We start from the raw sequence: 13,968 nt of genomic DNA on the forward strand, positions 1-13,968 counted from the left end.
AAAACATACCAGAAGTGGGGAGGCAGGCGATGGCACCAGGTTGAGCATATACATTACCATGTGCAAGGACTAGGGCTCAAGTCCCTGGTCCTCACCTGTAGAGGGTATGCTTCACAAGCACTGAAACAGTGAAGGTGTCTGTCTCTTTCCTTCTCTATATCCTCTGTCCCTCTCATTTTCTCTCTCTGTCCTATCCCTATTTATCTATCTATCTATATATATATATCTCTATCTATCTATCTATGTAAAAAAAGAAAGAGAAGGAAAGAAGATGTACTGGACGTGAAGATTGCTTAATGAGCAGTTCTAGCATTATCTAAAACACTAAGGTAAATAATATTTCACTCTGTTTCAGTTATTGAGTTCTTGTTAATAAATGTTCAATTAGACAAAAGGCTTCATTTTCCCTCCTGCTCTCTGATAATACATTCTCTCAGATGTCCCTCTATGTATGCAGAGTGAGAATGTGGGTCCTCTGTCACCGCCAAGGTGTTAATTATCTTTGGCTGAATCAAGAAAGACAAATTGAGTTCTCCCGAGAGAACTGTAAAAGTCTTATTAGTTCTCTGAACTCACTCAGCCCAGAGACACCAACAAGGTTGCCTCTCAGGGCCTTGGAGGGTGTGGGCTAGTTTCGAGTCTTGCTCAAGTGGGTCTCTTCGGGAAGTAGCTGAGTCATCAGCCAGTAGCTTTCAGAAAGTCAACTCTTTAGAATGGGCAACAATTAAAAAAAAAAAAAAGCTATCCAGGAGGGGATAGGATACGGAATTCTGGTGGTGGAATTGTGTACAGTTGTACCCCTCTTATCCTATAGTTTTTGTCAGTGTTTCCTTTTTATAAATAAAAATAAAATAAATTAAAAAATAATAAAAAGGGCAACTTGCTAGAAAAGCACAAGGTAGAACAAGAAACAAGCACTGTCAGTTGTCTGGCCCATGCAAGATAAGATGAAAATATTCTGACACCTAAAATGTTTTCAGCAATATGCCCTGTCTGAGACAGGAGTCAGTGCTCAGATTCCAAAATGTCCGTAATCAGGGATTAAACTGTTGGATTTGGGAAGTACTTTTTCAAACCTTTGGAAAATTGAGAGAAATATACCGTGTGTGTGTGTGTGTGTGTGTGTGTGTGTGTGTGTGTGTGTGTTTCAAAGTGATGCTCAATTTAAAGAGACTTCACATATGAAAAACAGTTGAGACACAAGCAACAGAGATTCCCCATCATAGTGAGTTCCAGTTGTATAATCTTGCTTGCATTTTAAGACTCTATACAAGAAATGCAGCACCTTAGTATGGTAAAATAGCTCACTCGAATAGTGTACTGCTCTGCCATGTACATGACCCAGGTTTGAGCCCAGCCCCCACTGGACTGAAGGAAGCTTCTAGTAGCATGACCTTTCACTCTCTCTCTCTGCCTCTCTGTCAGAGAGGGAGAGGGACAAAGAGAGAGAGAGAAAGAGACAGAGAGAGAGAATAGGAGGAGGGTGGGGAGAGGCAGGTAGTATCTCATACAATACTAACTTATTCAGGACCATTACATAAAGTCAGAATTTATCCTTCACCTTTAAAATAATGTATACACGAAGTGATGCAAGTTATAACTTGGTTTATCTTCCAAAGGCACACAGTATAGAAATGAGACAAACAAAATGAACAAAAGCAAATCCATAAAAAGCGAACTAGAATGAACCTGTGATCACTTCGTTAGGGAGCACAAGATCAAGTTTCCCTGTTTGCCTTTTCCCTTAACTTAAAAAAGCACATGCTCTGGTGCTCAGGGCGTGGCTATGAAAGAATGATCTTCATTTTCAAGAGTGGATTGTGAAACTAGCCACATACCTTATCTTGATCCTTCACTAGAGGTTATTTCATATGAAAGTCCTGAATAAATGAGGAATTCACTGGAGCAAGTTTTTGGTAAGGGAAGCAAAACAGAATTCTGAAAAGACATTTACTCTTCCCAGTGTCATGGGGTCCCTGATAAGACATCAGATTAGAACTGAGAATTCTAGATCTAGCCAAGAAACAACTTTCCTGACTTTGACAAAATGTCATAGGGAAATCTGTAAGAGTCAACATTCATAACCCACTAAGTTGGACTTGAAAATGCATTTGTCATTTGAAAGATGCCTGATGATTTAAAAAAATAACTCACAATATCCAAGAATCTCAATAATGATAAGCATATTTATTCCTGATGGGAGAAAGGTGACTCTATATTAGTTAAAGCCTGCTTCTGGTCTTATTTGTAAGCCATTTGAATATTTATTTATTTATTTATTTATTTATTTATTTATTTATTACCAGAGCACTATTCAGCTTAGGCTTATGGTGGCATAAGGGATTGAACCTAGGACTCAAGCATCATAGACTTTTTGTATAACCATTATGCTACCTCCCCTACCCTTCCATTTGCATTTTAAATAATAGTAAACTCTGGGGCTGGGCAGTGGCACACATATCACCACGTGTAAGGACCTGGGTTTAAGCCCCAGGTCCCCACCTGCAGAAGAGAAGCTTCATAAGTGGTATAGCAGTGATGCAGCTCTCTATTCCCCCCTCTCTCTCAAGTTCTGTCTCTGTAAATAAGTAGATAAATAAATATAAAAAAATAAAAGAGATGGGGGTAGCCATGATGAATGTCATGATGAATGTCATGATGAATGTCATGCAGGCACTGAGCCCCAGAGATAATCCTGGTGGCAAAATATATATATAATAAAATAAGAAAAATCATAATGAACTCAGAGTTCAGCATGAGGTAGGAATACTTTCTTCTGTTGAGAGGAATTCTTGGAGGGGTAATGCTTGGTATGATTTCCCTTCTTTAAGAATGTGAAAGTCGGATGTGAGGCCGATCTGGCTGCAATCGCCAGGGTTGATTTTGCTGATCTGGCTGGCTAGGCGGGTGTCCCCTTCCTCCCTCACTGCTCCATGTGCGTCCCTCCCGAAGCTGCGCACATGGTCGAAGAGGACGGCCTTCCCTGAATAGAGATGGACCAGTCTTCAGTTGAGGGTATATGAGTAGCTGTGCTCCCCTGCTAGAACCTCCAAACAAGCTCTCAAGAATGTGAAAGTCACATATGAACTAGCAGGTGTATGTTCCCCACAATCATCCTTTTGTAGCCAGAAGGAACTAGTCCTTTACCTGGTAGCAGTTGCCCACTGCCACCAGGAATGACAGTCTGCATACAACAGTGCCAGGGTCCAAGGTGTTCCCTGGGAGCAAGCCCAGCTTTGGCCTTTGGCAAGAGTGACAGTCACAAGTGTTGCTACTGTCTGCTTGAGTCTGTATGTCCCTCCCTCTCAACTGACTGAAGAAGCATCCTGGGTGTGACTTCAGTCCACCTGGGTGCACATCTGGCCAGAATTTTTGCACCTAAGGAAATGAAGACTATTCTTAGCTCCTCAGGCCCAGTGAATGAGCCCTGGATAGAAAACTCTAAGCTGTGGAGCAGTGGCAACAGTGGAAGTGAGCCTAGAAAAGAGCTTGGACTTTGGCACAAAAATAGTAAAGTATCCTGTCTCCAGATGTGGCTGGGGCCAAGCACAGTAAGGAAGCGGGAAACCAAGCCCTGTGTGTGAGGTCCTAGGAGTCAGCAGCCAGGCTCTGCTGGCACCCACCTGCTATGGCCCTGCATGTCCCCCAGCTCCTTCTGCAGCCTGGCATTCTTCTCCTCCTCCTCCAGCAGCCGCCTCTTCACGGTGCGCAGCTCCTGCTGGGCTTCACACTTGATATCGTTGGCCACGACCACTGCCGTCTGCAAGTCGGACTGGAAGCGCCGCCACTCTTCTGTCTCCTCCTGAAAAAGGAACGGCAGACAGTAAGTGTCAGTGCCAGGGCCCGAGGTGTCCCTGGGCAAACTGAGTAAGCAGCACCAAAGGAGGCACTGCTTTACCGCCCTACAGTGTGGGCAACAGCACAGAGAGAATTAGACCTCTGTGTTACCAGAGGTCTCTATGCCAAAACTAAACAGCTGCTTTCCTTTCACTGCCTGCCAGTATTCCAATCCATTTCACTCCATTCCACTCTATTCTACTCCATTCCACTTCATTCCACTCCACTCCACTCCACTCCACTCCACTCCACTCCACTCCACTCCACTCCACTCCACTCCACTCCACTCCATCTGATGCACTGCTCAGCTCTGGCTTTAAGGTGGTACCTGGGGAGTGAGCCTACAACCTCAGAGTCCCAGTCATAAGTCTTTTTTTTTTTTAATTTTCTTTTTATATTTTATTTATTTTCTCTTTTGTTGTACTTGTTTTTCATTGTTGTTGTAGTTATTATTGTTATTAATGTTGTCATTGTTAGATAGGACAGAGAGAAATGGAGAGGAAGGGAAGACAGAGAGGGGGAAGATAGACACCTGCAGACCTGCTTCACTGCCTGTGAAGCAACTCCCCTGCAGGTGGGTAGCCAAGTGCTCGAACCGGGATCCTTAGGCCAGTCCTTGCGCTTTGTGCCACCTGCGCTTAACCTGCTGCACTGCCGCCCGACTCCCCATGACAGTCTTTTGTATGACCATGATGCTATCACTCTACTACTGCCACCATGCTCCCTACCCCCAACACACATCCAAATCAACTTTAGTCTCATTTAGCCCCATGAGAGGGAAACGTGCTATGATAAAACAGGCTGGAGAGGATTATCAAAGTGCTTTTGAAAGATACTTGGTAGGATCAGGGTGGAGAGGGTTCCTTGCCCTGCAGTAAGCACACCTTACCTTTATCTGCTTGGTCAGAGTCTTCAGCTGCCGCTCCAGATCTAACTTCTGCTCCTCTAGCTTTATCACGTTGCCTAAACACAAAAGGTCAGACGGGTTGGGAAAGAGGCGAGATTCTCTGGAGAAGGCAAATGGGATGACCCAGGCAGGGGGCAGTGCTGCATTCTGTGACTGGCCTTAAGGCTTGTAGGTTCTAGTACAAACCCCAATCCAGCTCCCTGAAGACAGAGAGCAGGAGGTTCTTCCAAGACAGAAAATAGGATGGGGAGTTGGGCGGCAGCACAGAGGGTTAAGCACAGGTGGTGTAAAGCGCAAGGTCTGGTGTAAGGATCCCAGTTCGAGGCCCCGGCTCCCCACCTGCAGGGGAGCCGCTTCACAAGCAGTGAAGCAGGTCTGCTGGTATCCATCTTTCTCTCCCCCTCTCAGTCTTCCCCTCCTCTCTCCATTTCTCTCTGTCTTATCCAACAACAACAACAATAATAACTACAATAATAAAACAAGGGCAACAAAAGGAAATAAATAAAAAATATATATATATAAAAAGAAAATAGGATGATGTGGAAAATAAACAAAGCTTAGGTTATAACCTCACTTGCTACCATGCAGCACTGTGGCAACAGCTTTTCATACTTACTACATAATGTCTTGACTTTATGATTGTCATTCACAGTTGTCCTGAAAGTCCTTACCCACCAAGAGGAAAGGAGCTCCTGTACAGCGGAGACTAGACAATTGGGACTTTTAGACCAGCCCCTAGAGGTGGGGTTTCTCACACCTTGTAGGCACCTGGGAAGCATTCTGAAGGAGCAGATGCTCAAGTCCCAGATTGTAACCCACAGAATTAGGAGTCTCCAGGGGGCACAGGATGGGGCTGGGGGCAACTCTAACTGTTCTACCAGTGATGGGACATGCTCCCTAGCTAAGGACAAGCCCCCCCCCTCTCTTCCTGCCTCTGATTCCCATCATGCAGCTGCCAGTCATCTAAGCTTAAATGTGGGTGAACTGTTGAGCCCTGCGAGTCATGGGGAACTAGCCCAAAAGGGCTTAACGCTTGCCTCACCCCAGACAATACAACTGCAGATTTCTTTGGTTTCCAGGTTCACAATAAAGCTGTTGCCATGATATGAAAAACAAAAAAGACAAAAATAACTATTCATAAGTTCATAGATTTTTGCCATTTTTCTGTCTGTTCCAAAGTGAGAGACCAGCATAGGTCTGGTCTGTATGGACCATAACTCCATAGGATGCTCTGAAGTTTTCCGGCACTTAACAACACTGGGAAGCATTAGATTACACTTTTTAGAGCCATTTTAAACAGTAAAATAACCAGCAAAAGTATAGAAACAAACAAAAAAAGGTACTAAGTCAAACATGAAAAAGGAGAGCTGAGGGGGGTTGGGTGGTAGTGCAGCGGGTTAAACGCACATGGTACAAAGCACAAGGACCACAAGCATAAGGATCCTGGTTCAGGGCCGTGGCTCCCCACCTGCAGGGGGGTCGCTTCACAAGTGGTGAAGCAGGTCTGCAGGTGTTTATCTTTCTCTCCCCCTTTGTCTTCCCTCCTTTCTCCATTTCTCTCTGTTCTGCCCCCTATCCAACAATAATAATAATAATAATAACCACAACAATGATAAAACAACAAGGGCAACTAAAGGGAAAAAAAAAAGTCTCCAGGAGCAGTGGATTGGTGGTACAGGCACTGAGCCCCAAGCAATAACCCTGGGGGCAAAACAGAAAGAAAGAAAAAGGAGAGCTGAACAAGAAGGTGGACCATCCTCTTGTTGAACCTGAGCTGGGAGTGCACTTTGGGAGACACAGATACTTCACTACTTTTGGATGCCTCCCAAAGCACCATGGCTATTGACTTGAGGGGGGGGGTCACAAGCACATAATGGCAAGCTGGTGAAGTCATAGAAATGGAGTCCACAAACAACCAGGAAACACTCAACAGGTTGGGGGAACCAACTAAGCTATTTTCAGCCACCACTACTTGTCACTGAAAAAGCTGTGCATTAGTTTTTTGTTAGGAAAGCAGATACTTCATATGTGATCATTTGATAGGATGTATTGGGACAAAATAAGCACTGTTTAACCTCTTTAAAAACCACTTTTCCTCGTTTCAAGCTAACAATGAGTGCTTAAATAGCCATGTACTGAGGTTTCTTTAGCAGTTAAGTGGCCAATATCTCTAAATTACTTGATACCCTGCCCTCATCGAGACACACCCTAAACCTGTTTTCTCCCTGAGATGGAGAGCACATGGTGTTCCTATCAGTCTGACAAGGTCATCCATCTTCCTATCTGTCAGACCTTAAAAACAACAAACTGCAAAACACCTGAGGAGTGTGGTCAGCAGCATGGCTCACACAGTGTATCTGACTCTACAAAACACATCTGCTTCTTTCTATAATGCATGTTTATTATACGCTGTTGACTTACACTCAATAATCTCTTCTTCTATGTCATCCAGCTTGTAGTTTAGCTTAAGAGATTAATTATTCTGCTTAAAAATTTTATTGAGGGAGATACAGAAGGGGAGAAAGATAAAGCACTCAAGTACCACTCCACTATGGAGTTCCTTCAGTGCTGTCCCGGTGGTGCAGGGGATTAAACCCAGGGCCTCATGAATGGTAAGGCATATGCTCCACCCACCAACACTGAGCCATCTTCCTGGCCCCTAGTCAATTTTTTTTTTTAAGGTGTCATTCTTACTAGAAGTCTTTTATTAAGCTCCAGGCAACACACATTCTCACAAACCTTCCTATAGTACCCACTGTTGCTGATTTCTTTGTATCTTACTCCCTCTCACCCCCCTTTTTTTTAAAGTGCCACCAGGGTTATTGCTGGGGCTCAATGGCTACATGAATTCATCACTCCTAGTGGTCATTTTATAATTTATTACTTTTTACAGAGACAGAAAGAAATTGAGAGGATAGGGAGACACCAAAGTGCTGGTTTCCGGCTCATGAAGGTCACCTCCTGCAGGTGGAGACGGGGGCGTGAACAGGGGTCCTTTCACTCAGTGATGTGCATGTTCTACCCAGTTTGCTACCAACCAATCCCCTCTCCCTCACTCAAACCTGGTCCCCATGTCACACTTACTTTCTAGCTCACTGATAAGCTGATTATTATGCAACTTGACTGCTCTATGTTGTTCCACCTGGTCTTCTAGTTCAAAGATGGTTTCCTTCATATCTTTGATCTCTGCATCATTCTCAGAGGATTTCTCCTGCAGTTTGAGGCTGGTCCTGCTCAGTTGTTCTGCTTGATGGTCACACAATTCCTTCAGGTAAGAATAATCCTTCTCTACCTGGAATAAAGGAAGGTTGTCTGGTCAGATAAAGAGAAAGGAAAGCCTCACATAAGGCTCATCCATGCAACTGGATGGAGACTTTCTGGAATGCACCCAGCAGCAATTTTGTATTCTCAGTTTCAGAGATAGCCAAGGCTATGAACTTCTAGAGAAAAGTGAGTAGATTCTGTTCCTCTTTCTGCAGCCATAAAGCAAGCTGTATACACTGCTACAACTGCCTCCCTGGCTGAGCAGGACTGCACCAGGAGAGAGATTGCCTCTGGTCTGCTATAGAGCAGCACCCTCTGCTGGTGGTCCAGGAGCAGTGCCCCAGAATCTGATAACCCACAGCCGCAAATCTTTTCAGTCACCAAATACTTTGTTACAAATGTTTCCTTAGAGTACAAGAGGAAGAGAAAATACAAGTCAGCTCAAGACACAGAAATGTTTATGCATCCTTCACAGGAGAAACAGCACACTCATTTTGACTTTTCAAAAAAAAATTTTTTTTTCCACCAGGGTTATTGTATCTACACAACGAATCCACCACTCCTGGGAGCCATTTTTTCTCATTTTTATCTGATCAGAGAGTGAAAAATTGAGAAGTGATGAGGAGATAGAGAGGGGGAGAGGAAGAGAGACACTTCTAGACCTGCTTCACAACTTATGAAGCTTTCCCCTTGCAGGTGGAGAGCAGGGTCTGAAACCTGGGTCCAGTTGTGCTCAACTGAGCATGTTACCACCTGGCTGCCTTGTCTTTTCAATTTTAAATAAGTAAATATTTTTAAAGTACAGAAAAGCACTCAAAGTTATGATGACCACTCAGAAGATTTAACAATGGTAAAAATTTGCCACATTTGCTAAATATTTTCACTTTAACAGGGATTTAGTAAAGCCTCAGTCTCTCTCCTCTCTAGAAAATAAGTGCAACATTCTCCATTTACTGTGTGGTCATTCCATGAAGGGTTTTTCATCAATGACATATGGATGCACTCCTACAATTAACATATATTTTACTACAATGTGTATGATGCCACACTTATTTTGCTTTTGCAACTTTTTTTTTTTGCCTCCAGGGTTATTGCTGGGGGGTTGGGGCCTGCACTTCAAATCCACTGCTCCTGAAGGCTAATTTTTCCCCTTTTGTTGCCCTTGCTGTTTTATCGTTATTGTGGCTATTACTATTGTTGTTATTGATGTTGTTGTTGTTGGATAGGAAAGAGAGAAATGGAGAGAGAAGGGGAAGACAGAGAGGGGGAGAAAAAGACAGACACCTGCAGACCTGTTTTACTGCTTGTGAAGGGACCTCCCTGCAGGTGGGAAGCTGGGGGCTCAAATGGGGATCCTCACACCAGTCCTTGTGCTTTGTGCCATGTGCACTTAAACCTCTGCGCTACTGCCCAAACCCCTTGCAACTTTTTAAAAACTGTGTTTTCATTTTATTAATAAAATTTAGGGGGCTGGGTGGTGGTGCACCCAATGAGCACACACATTATCATGCACAAGGATCAGGTTCAAGCCCCACTCCCCACCTGCAGGAGAGACGCTTCACAAACCACTGATGATGCAGTGCTGCAGGTATCTTATCTATCTTTCTATCTCTCCAATTCTGTCTGTCCTATCAAATAAAATAGAAGAAAAAAAGGGGTGTGTGGAGGAGAATGGCCATCAGGAATGGTGGATTCTTAGTGAGCCTCAGTGATAATCCTGGTGGCAAAATAAGTTTGTAATAATAATGAAAATGATAATGATGTAGATACAGATAGATAAGACAGAGGCAGAGAGAGTGAAGAGACTGAAGCACTGAATTTTTGTTCAACACAGTGGAGCTGTCCTTGAACCTGCGTCACACACATAGCAAAGCAGTGTACTATCCAAATAAGCTATTCCACCAGCTCTTACCTATGCTTTAAATGTCAGATCATATCCTGTTGCCTGGCTATATTATTGTTTTTATTAAGAACTATGTTCCCTTTCTATAGTCCTTTAATTCTACAGGATAGTCCCAATAATTACCAGGTAACATAAGCTGGGCACATAATAGACTTCTTCCAGGTCCCTATGTACAATAACATTTTGTTCTGATTGCATTTCACATGCACTCCTTCTGGCTGTCAGTTCTATGGGGTGGGAATCTTGTCTGCTGTCTTGACCAATATATCCCACTGCTTCTGAGTCAGATGCAAGAGAGCACTCAACGGACAGGTGATTGGAGGGCAGTATAGTGAGATTTTCTTTCCTTTTATTGCGGAGCCAGGGTCTCATGCATGTGTGATTCCACTGATTCAGGGCCGAGTGTTTCTTCCTTTTTTTTTTTTTTTTCAGAGAGACACACAGAGAGCAGGAGAGACACCACAGCTGTATCTGAAGTGCTTTTGGATCAGGAGGTTGTGGTACACAAGAAAGGGAGGGAGGCAGAGAGAAAACAAGAAGAGAAGCAATGTGGGAGAGTCAGAGCACATGGCCTGTGGTATGTTGTGGCCCTGCTCTGTGAACATGCTGTTTCAACTGTGAAGCCGTATGGCTCTAGATTACAATATAAAATATACTGTTGTACTCTGGTTTTAAAGAAAGCCTAGGAGCTGGCAGCTGACTTACCCAGTAGAGCACACATGTTACTATGCCCAAGGACCAGGATCTCATGCCTGCAAGACCAGCACTCTGGTGATGGCACAACTTCCTGGGGTATTCTAGACTTTTTCTAAATAGGGTTAGTACCAGAGCTTTGCAATCCATCACTCCCAATGGATTTTTTTTTTTCCTTCTTGTAGATAGAAGGGGGGACATGGGGGGAGAGAGAGAAAGAAACGAAGAGGATGAGGAAGAAAAAGAACGGAGGTGCAGAGAAAGAGAGACACCAGAGTAGCTTGTGAAATGCCCCACCACCACCACCACTACCACCACACACTCAGGTGCTCCTGTGTAGTGGCCCTGGTCCCAAACTCTGGTCCTTGGGCATAGTAACATGTGTGCTCTACTGGGTAAGTCAGCTGCCAGCTCCTAGGCTTTCTTTAAAACCAGAGTAGTTTCTCTTCTTTTTTTTTGCTGGGGCTCGGTGCCTGCACTACGAATCCACTGCTCCTGGAGGCTACTTTTCCCACTTTGTTGCCCTTGTTGTTGTACTTGTTGTAGTTGTTATTGTTGTCATAGCTGTTGTTGTTGTTGGACAGGACAGAAGAGAGAGGAGGGGAAGACAGAGAGGAGGAGAGAAAGATAGACACTTGCAGACCTGCTTCACCGCTTGCGAAGTGACCTCCTGCAGGTGGGGAGCCGGGGGCTTGAACCGGGATCCTTATGCTGACCCTTGCGCTTTGCGCCACATGCTCAACCCGCTGTGTTACCGCCTGACTCCTAGTATCTCTCTTTCTACCTCTGTCTCCCCTTCTCAATTTCTCTGTTTATATTCAAATACATACAAAAGTAAAAAAGTAAATGTAAAAACAGAAAGACAAGATCTTCTTTTAACCACATATTGCTTACTGGATAGGCCTGGCTTTCTGTGGCTTATAGGAGGTTAATATTTCTAGAGTCTGTGGCAATCAGACACTCCCTCAGGGTTATGCAAAAGTATGTCACATGACCAGGGGTTGGGGGGGAGTAGTGCAGAGGTTTAAGCAGACATGGCCCAAAGCGCAAAGACCAGCATAAGGATCCCGGTTTGAATCCCCAGCTCCCCACCTGCAGGGGGGTCGCTTCACAGGTGGTGAAGCAGGTCTACAGGTGTCTGTCTTTCTCTCCCCCTCTCTGTCTCCCCTTCTCTCTCTCTTTCTCTCTTTAATAATTTTTTCTTTTTTTTTTTTTTGCTTCCAGGGTTATTGTTGGGGCTCAGTGCCTGCACTGCCAATCCACTGCTCCTGGAGGCCATTTTTCCCATTTCGTTGCCCTTGTTATTTTTGCCATTGATGTTGGATAGGACAGAGAGAAATTAAGAGAGGAGGGGAAGACAGAGAGGGGGAGAGAAAGACGTCTGGATTTGTAGTGCAGGCACTGAACCACAACAATAACCTTGGAGGCAAAAAAAAAAAAAAGATGTCACATGACCAAACATCAAGCTGCCAACAAAATTTATACGGTAGATAGCAAAGACTGAAAAGAATAATGATATTAGCAGACAGCCAAAGTCAAAGAAACTGAAGAGAAAACCCAACTATTCATAGAATTAATATTTTTTAAAAACTTACTCATTTTGTTAATGGTGAGAGGAAAGAGAGAGAACTAGAGTATCACTCTGGTTCATGTGATGCCAGGGACTGAACTGAGGACCTTGTGCTTGAGAGACAATCCACTGAGCTATATTACTGGGCTGCTACCCACAGAATTAGTGTAAAAGTCCTGCTAGTCCACTTCCTAACAAAGTTACAGAACCCAGGGCCCAAGGGATAAGGTACATGTCCATAGGTATCCAAAACTTAGGGGAAAGTATATACTTTAAAGAAAAGTGTGCAATAGTCTGCAATGAGTAGACTTAGACTCAGTAAGTGCAGCAAGCAAGTGGAAAGACCTAAAAAAGACACCATAAAGTATTTAATCAAATACTTTGTACTTAGGCCTAGATACCCTCCTCTCCTATTCTCTACTTCATTTCACTCAACTACCTTAAATCTAGCCTTGTCAGTTAAAGTAAGGATTACAAAAGTTGGATACAGGCAAGAGACTGGCACACATTAAAGATGGCCTTTTTGGCCACTACCAGGCCAATCCATCATCTGCAGTTCACTAGTTAGGGTATCCTTAGATTCCCACATAGATATGATGGGCCAAGATATATAATGGGTCCCTCTTTCCACCATCACTGTTCACTTCTATCAGGAACATCATCATAAGCCCTCATGTGAACCTCTAGAGGATCTTGCCCTCAATATAGAACAGCAATGGTAGGGACTGCCCCACTCTCCGAAAGGAGGCTGGGACAATCTACTCTGTCACTCGAGGAAGACTGGCTCTGAAATAAGGGCAGCCTAAAATGTTCCTAGCCATGACCATGAACCTGTGAGCTCAGACTGACAGGGATGCAGAGGCTACACAGGCTCCTGTGCTAACTATGAATAGATATAGGGGTTAACAGTTAATGGTATTTATATATTTTCCTCATCTTTTGAAACTACTTTCTGCCCATACCAAGCTTTGTAGTCCTATTTTAACTCTGACACTATCTTCCCAGACAACAGTCTTAGCCCACCTGCATGTTAGCTATTGGCTCAAGCAAAAATGACTAATGCCATGGGCCCCTTGAAATGGACTGCCTAGCTTCTTCCCACACCAAGACCCTTTGTTCCATCTGTTCTATTTTGACCTTTAGGTTCCTGATTATTAACAAACTGTCCTGATTTATATCTTAATGTTTTTCAGCCACCAAGTTTTGCAGGTACTACCATGATGCCATCCTGGCTTCCCTGGGCAGATGACCTTACCAATATCTCTCCAGAGCCCTAGCTCACTAGGGAAAGACAGACAGGTTGAAGTATGGATGGATCAACCTACCAACGTCTATGTTCAGTGGAGAAGCAATTACAAAAGAGACCCTTTACCGTTTATACCCAATGAGGAATTCTGGCCCGTACTCCCAGAGGGATAAAGAATAGGGAACCTTCCAATGGATGGGATACCAAACTCTGGTGGTGGGAATTATATGGAATTGTAACCTTCTTATCTTACAGCCTTGTTAATTGTTATTGAATCACTAATGATAAACACACACACACACACACACACACACACACACACACACACATGTCCTACCATTCTTATACTTACTGTACAAGGAAGAGGCTCATTCCCTACCAAAGAAAAGTTCATTGTAAGGTTTTTTCAGAGGTTCTAACAGCATCTGAGGCATGTCAGTGACTTACCTAAACTGAAAATTTATACGGAATGATTAAACCTATGAGATCATAGAATGGCTTGGCACTGCCTTTCCCCCTTATAAACAAATTGTGTGGTTCTTTGCTCA

General features: G+C 43.8%; 1 protein-coding gene across 6 annotated transcripts in view; it reads right to left on the reverse strand.

The window, feature by feature from the left end:
* SPECC1 (sperm antigen with calponin homology and coiled-coil domains 1) overlaps nucleotides 1-13,968 on the reverse strand; it is a 340,972-nt gene that overhangs the window by 134,961 nt on the left and 192,043 nt on the right. For all 6 annotated transcript variants that reach the window (XM_060203154.1, XM_007526170.3, XM_060203153.1 and 3 more), the window contains 3 exons: nucleotides 7,829-8,036; nucleotides 4,727-4,800; nucleotides 3,624-3,802 (listed from right to left, as the gene is read on the reverse strand). In XM_060203154.1, coding sequence (XP_060059137.1) covers nucleotides 3,624-3,802; nucleotides 4,727-4,800; nucleotides 7,829-8,036 — 461 coding nt within the window. The remainder of the gene's footprint in view (nucleotides 1-3,623; nucleotides 3,803-4,726; nucleotides 4,801-7,828; nucleotides 8,037-13,968) is intronic.

Source organism: Erinaceus europaeus, chromosome 12, assembly GCF_950295315.1.
Source record: "Erinaceus europaeus chromosome 12, mEriEur2.1, whole genome shotgun sequence".
Classification (NCBI taxonomy): domain Eukaryota; kingdom Metazoa; phylum Chordata; class Mammalia; order Eulipotyphla; family Erinaceidae; genus Erinaceus; species Erinaceus europaeus.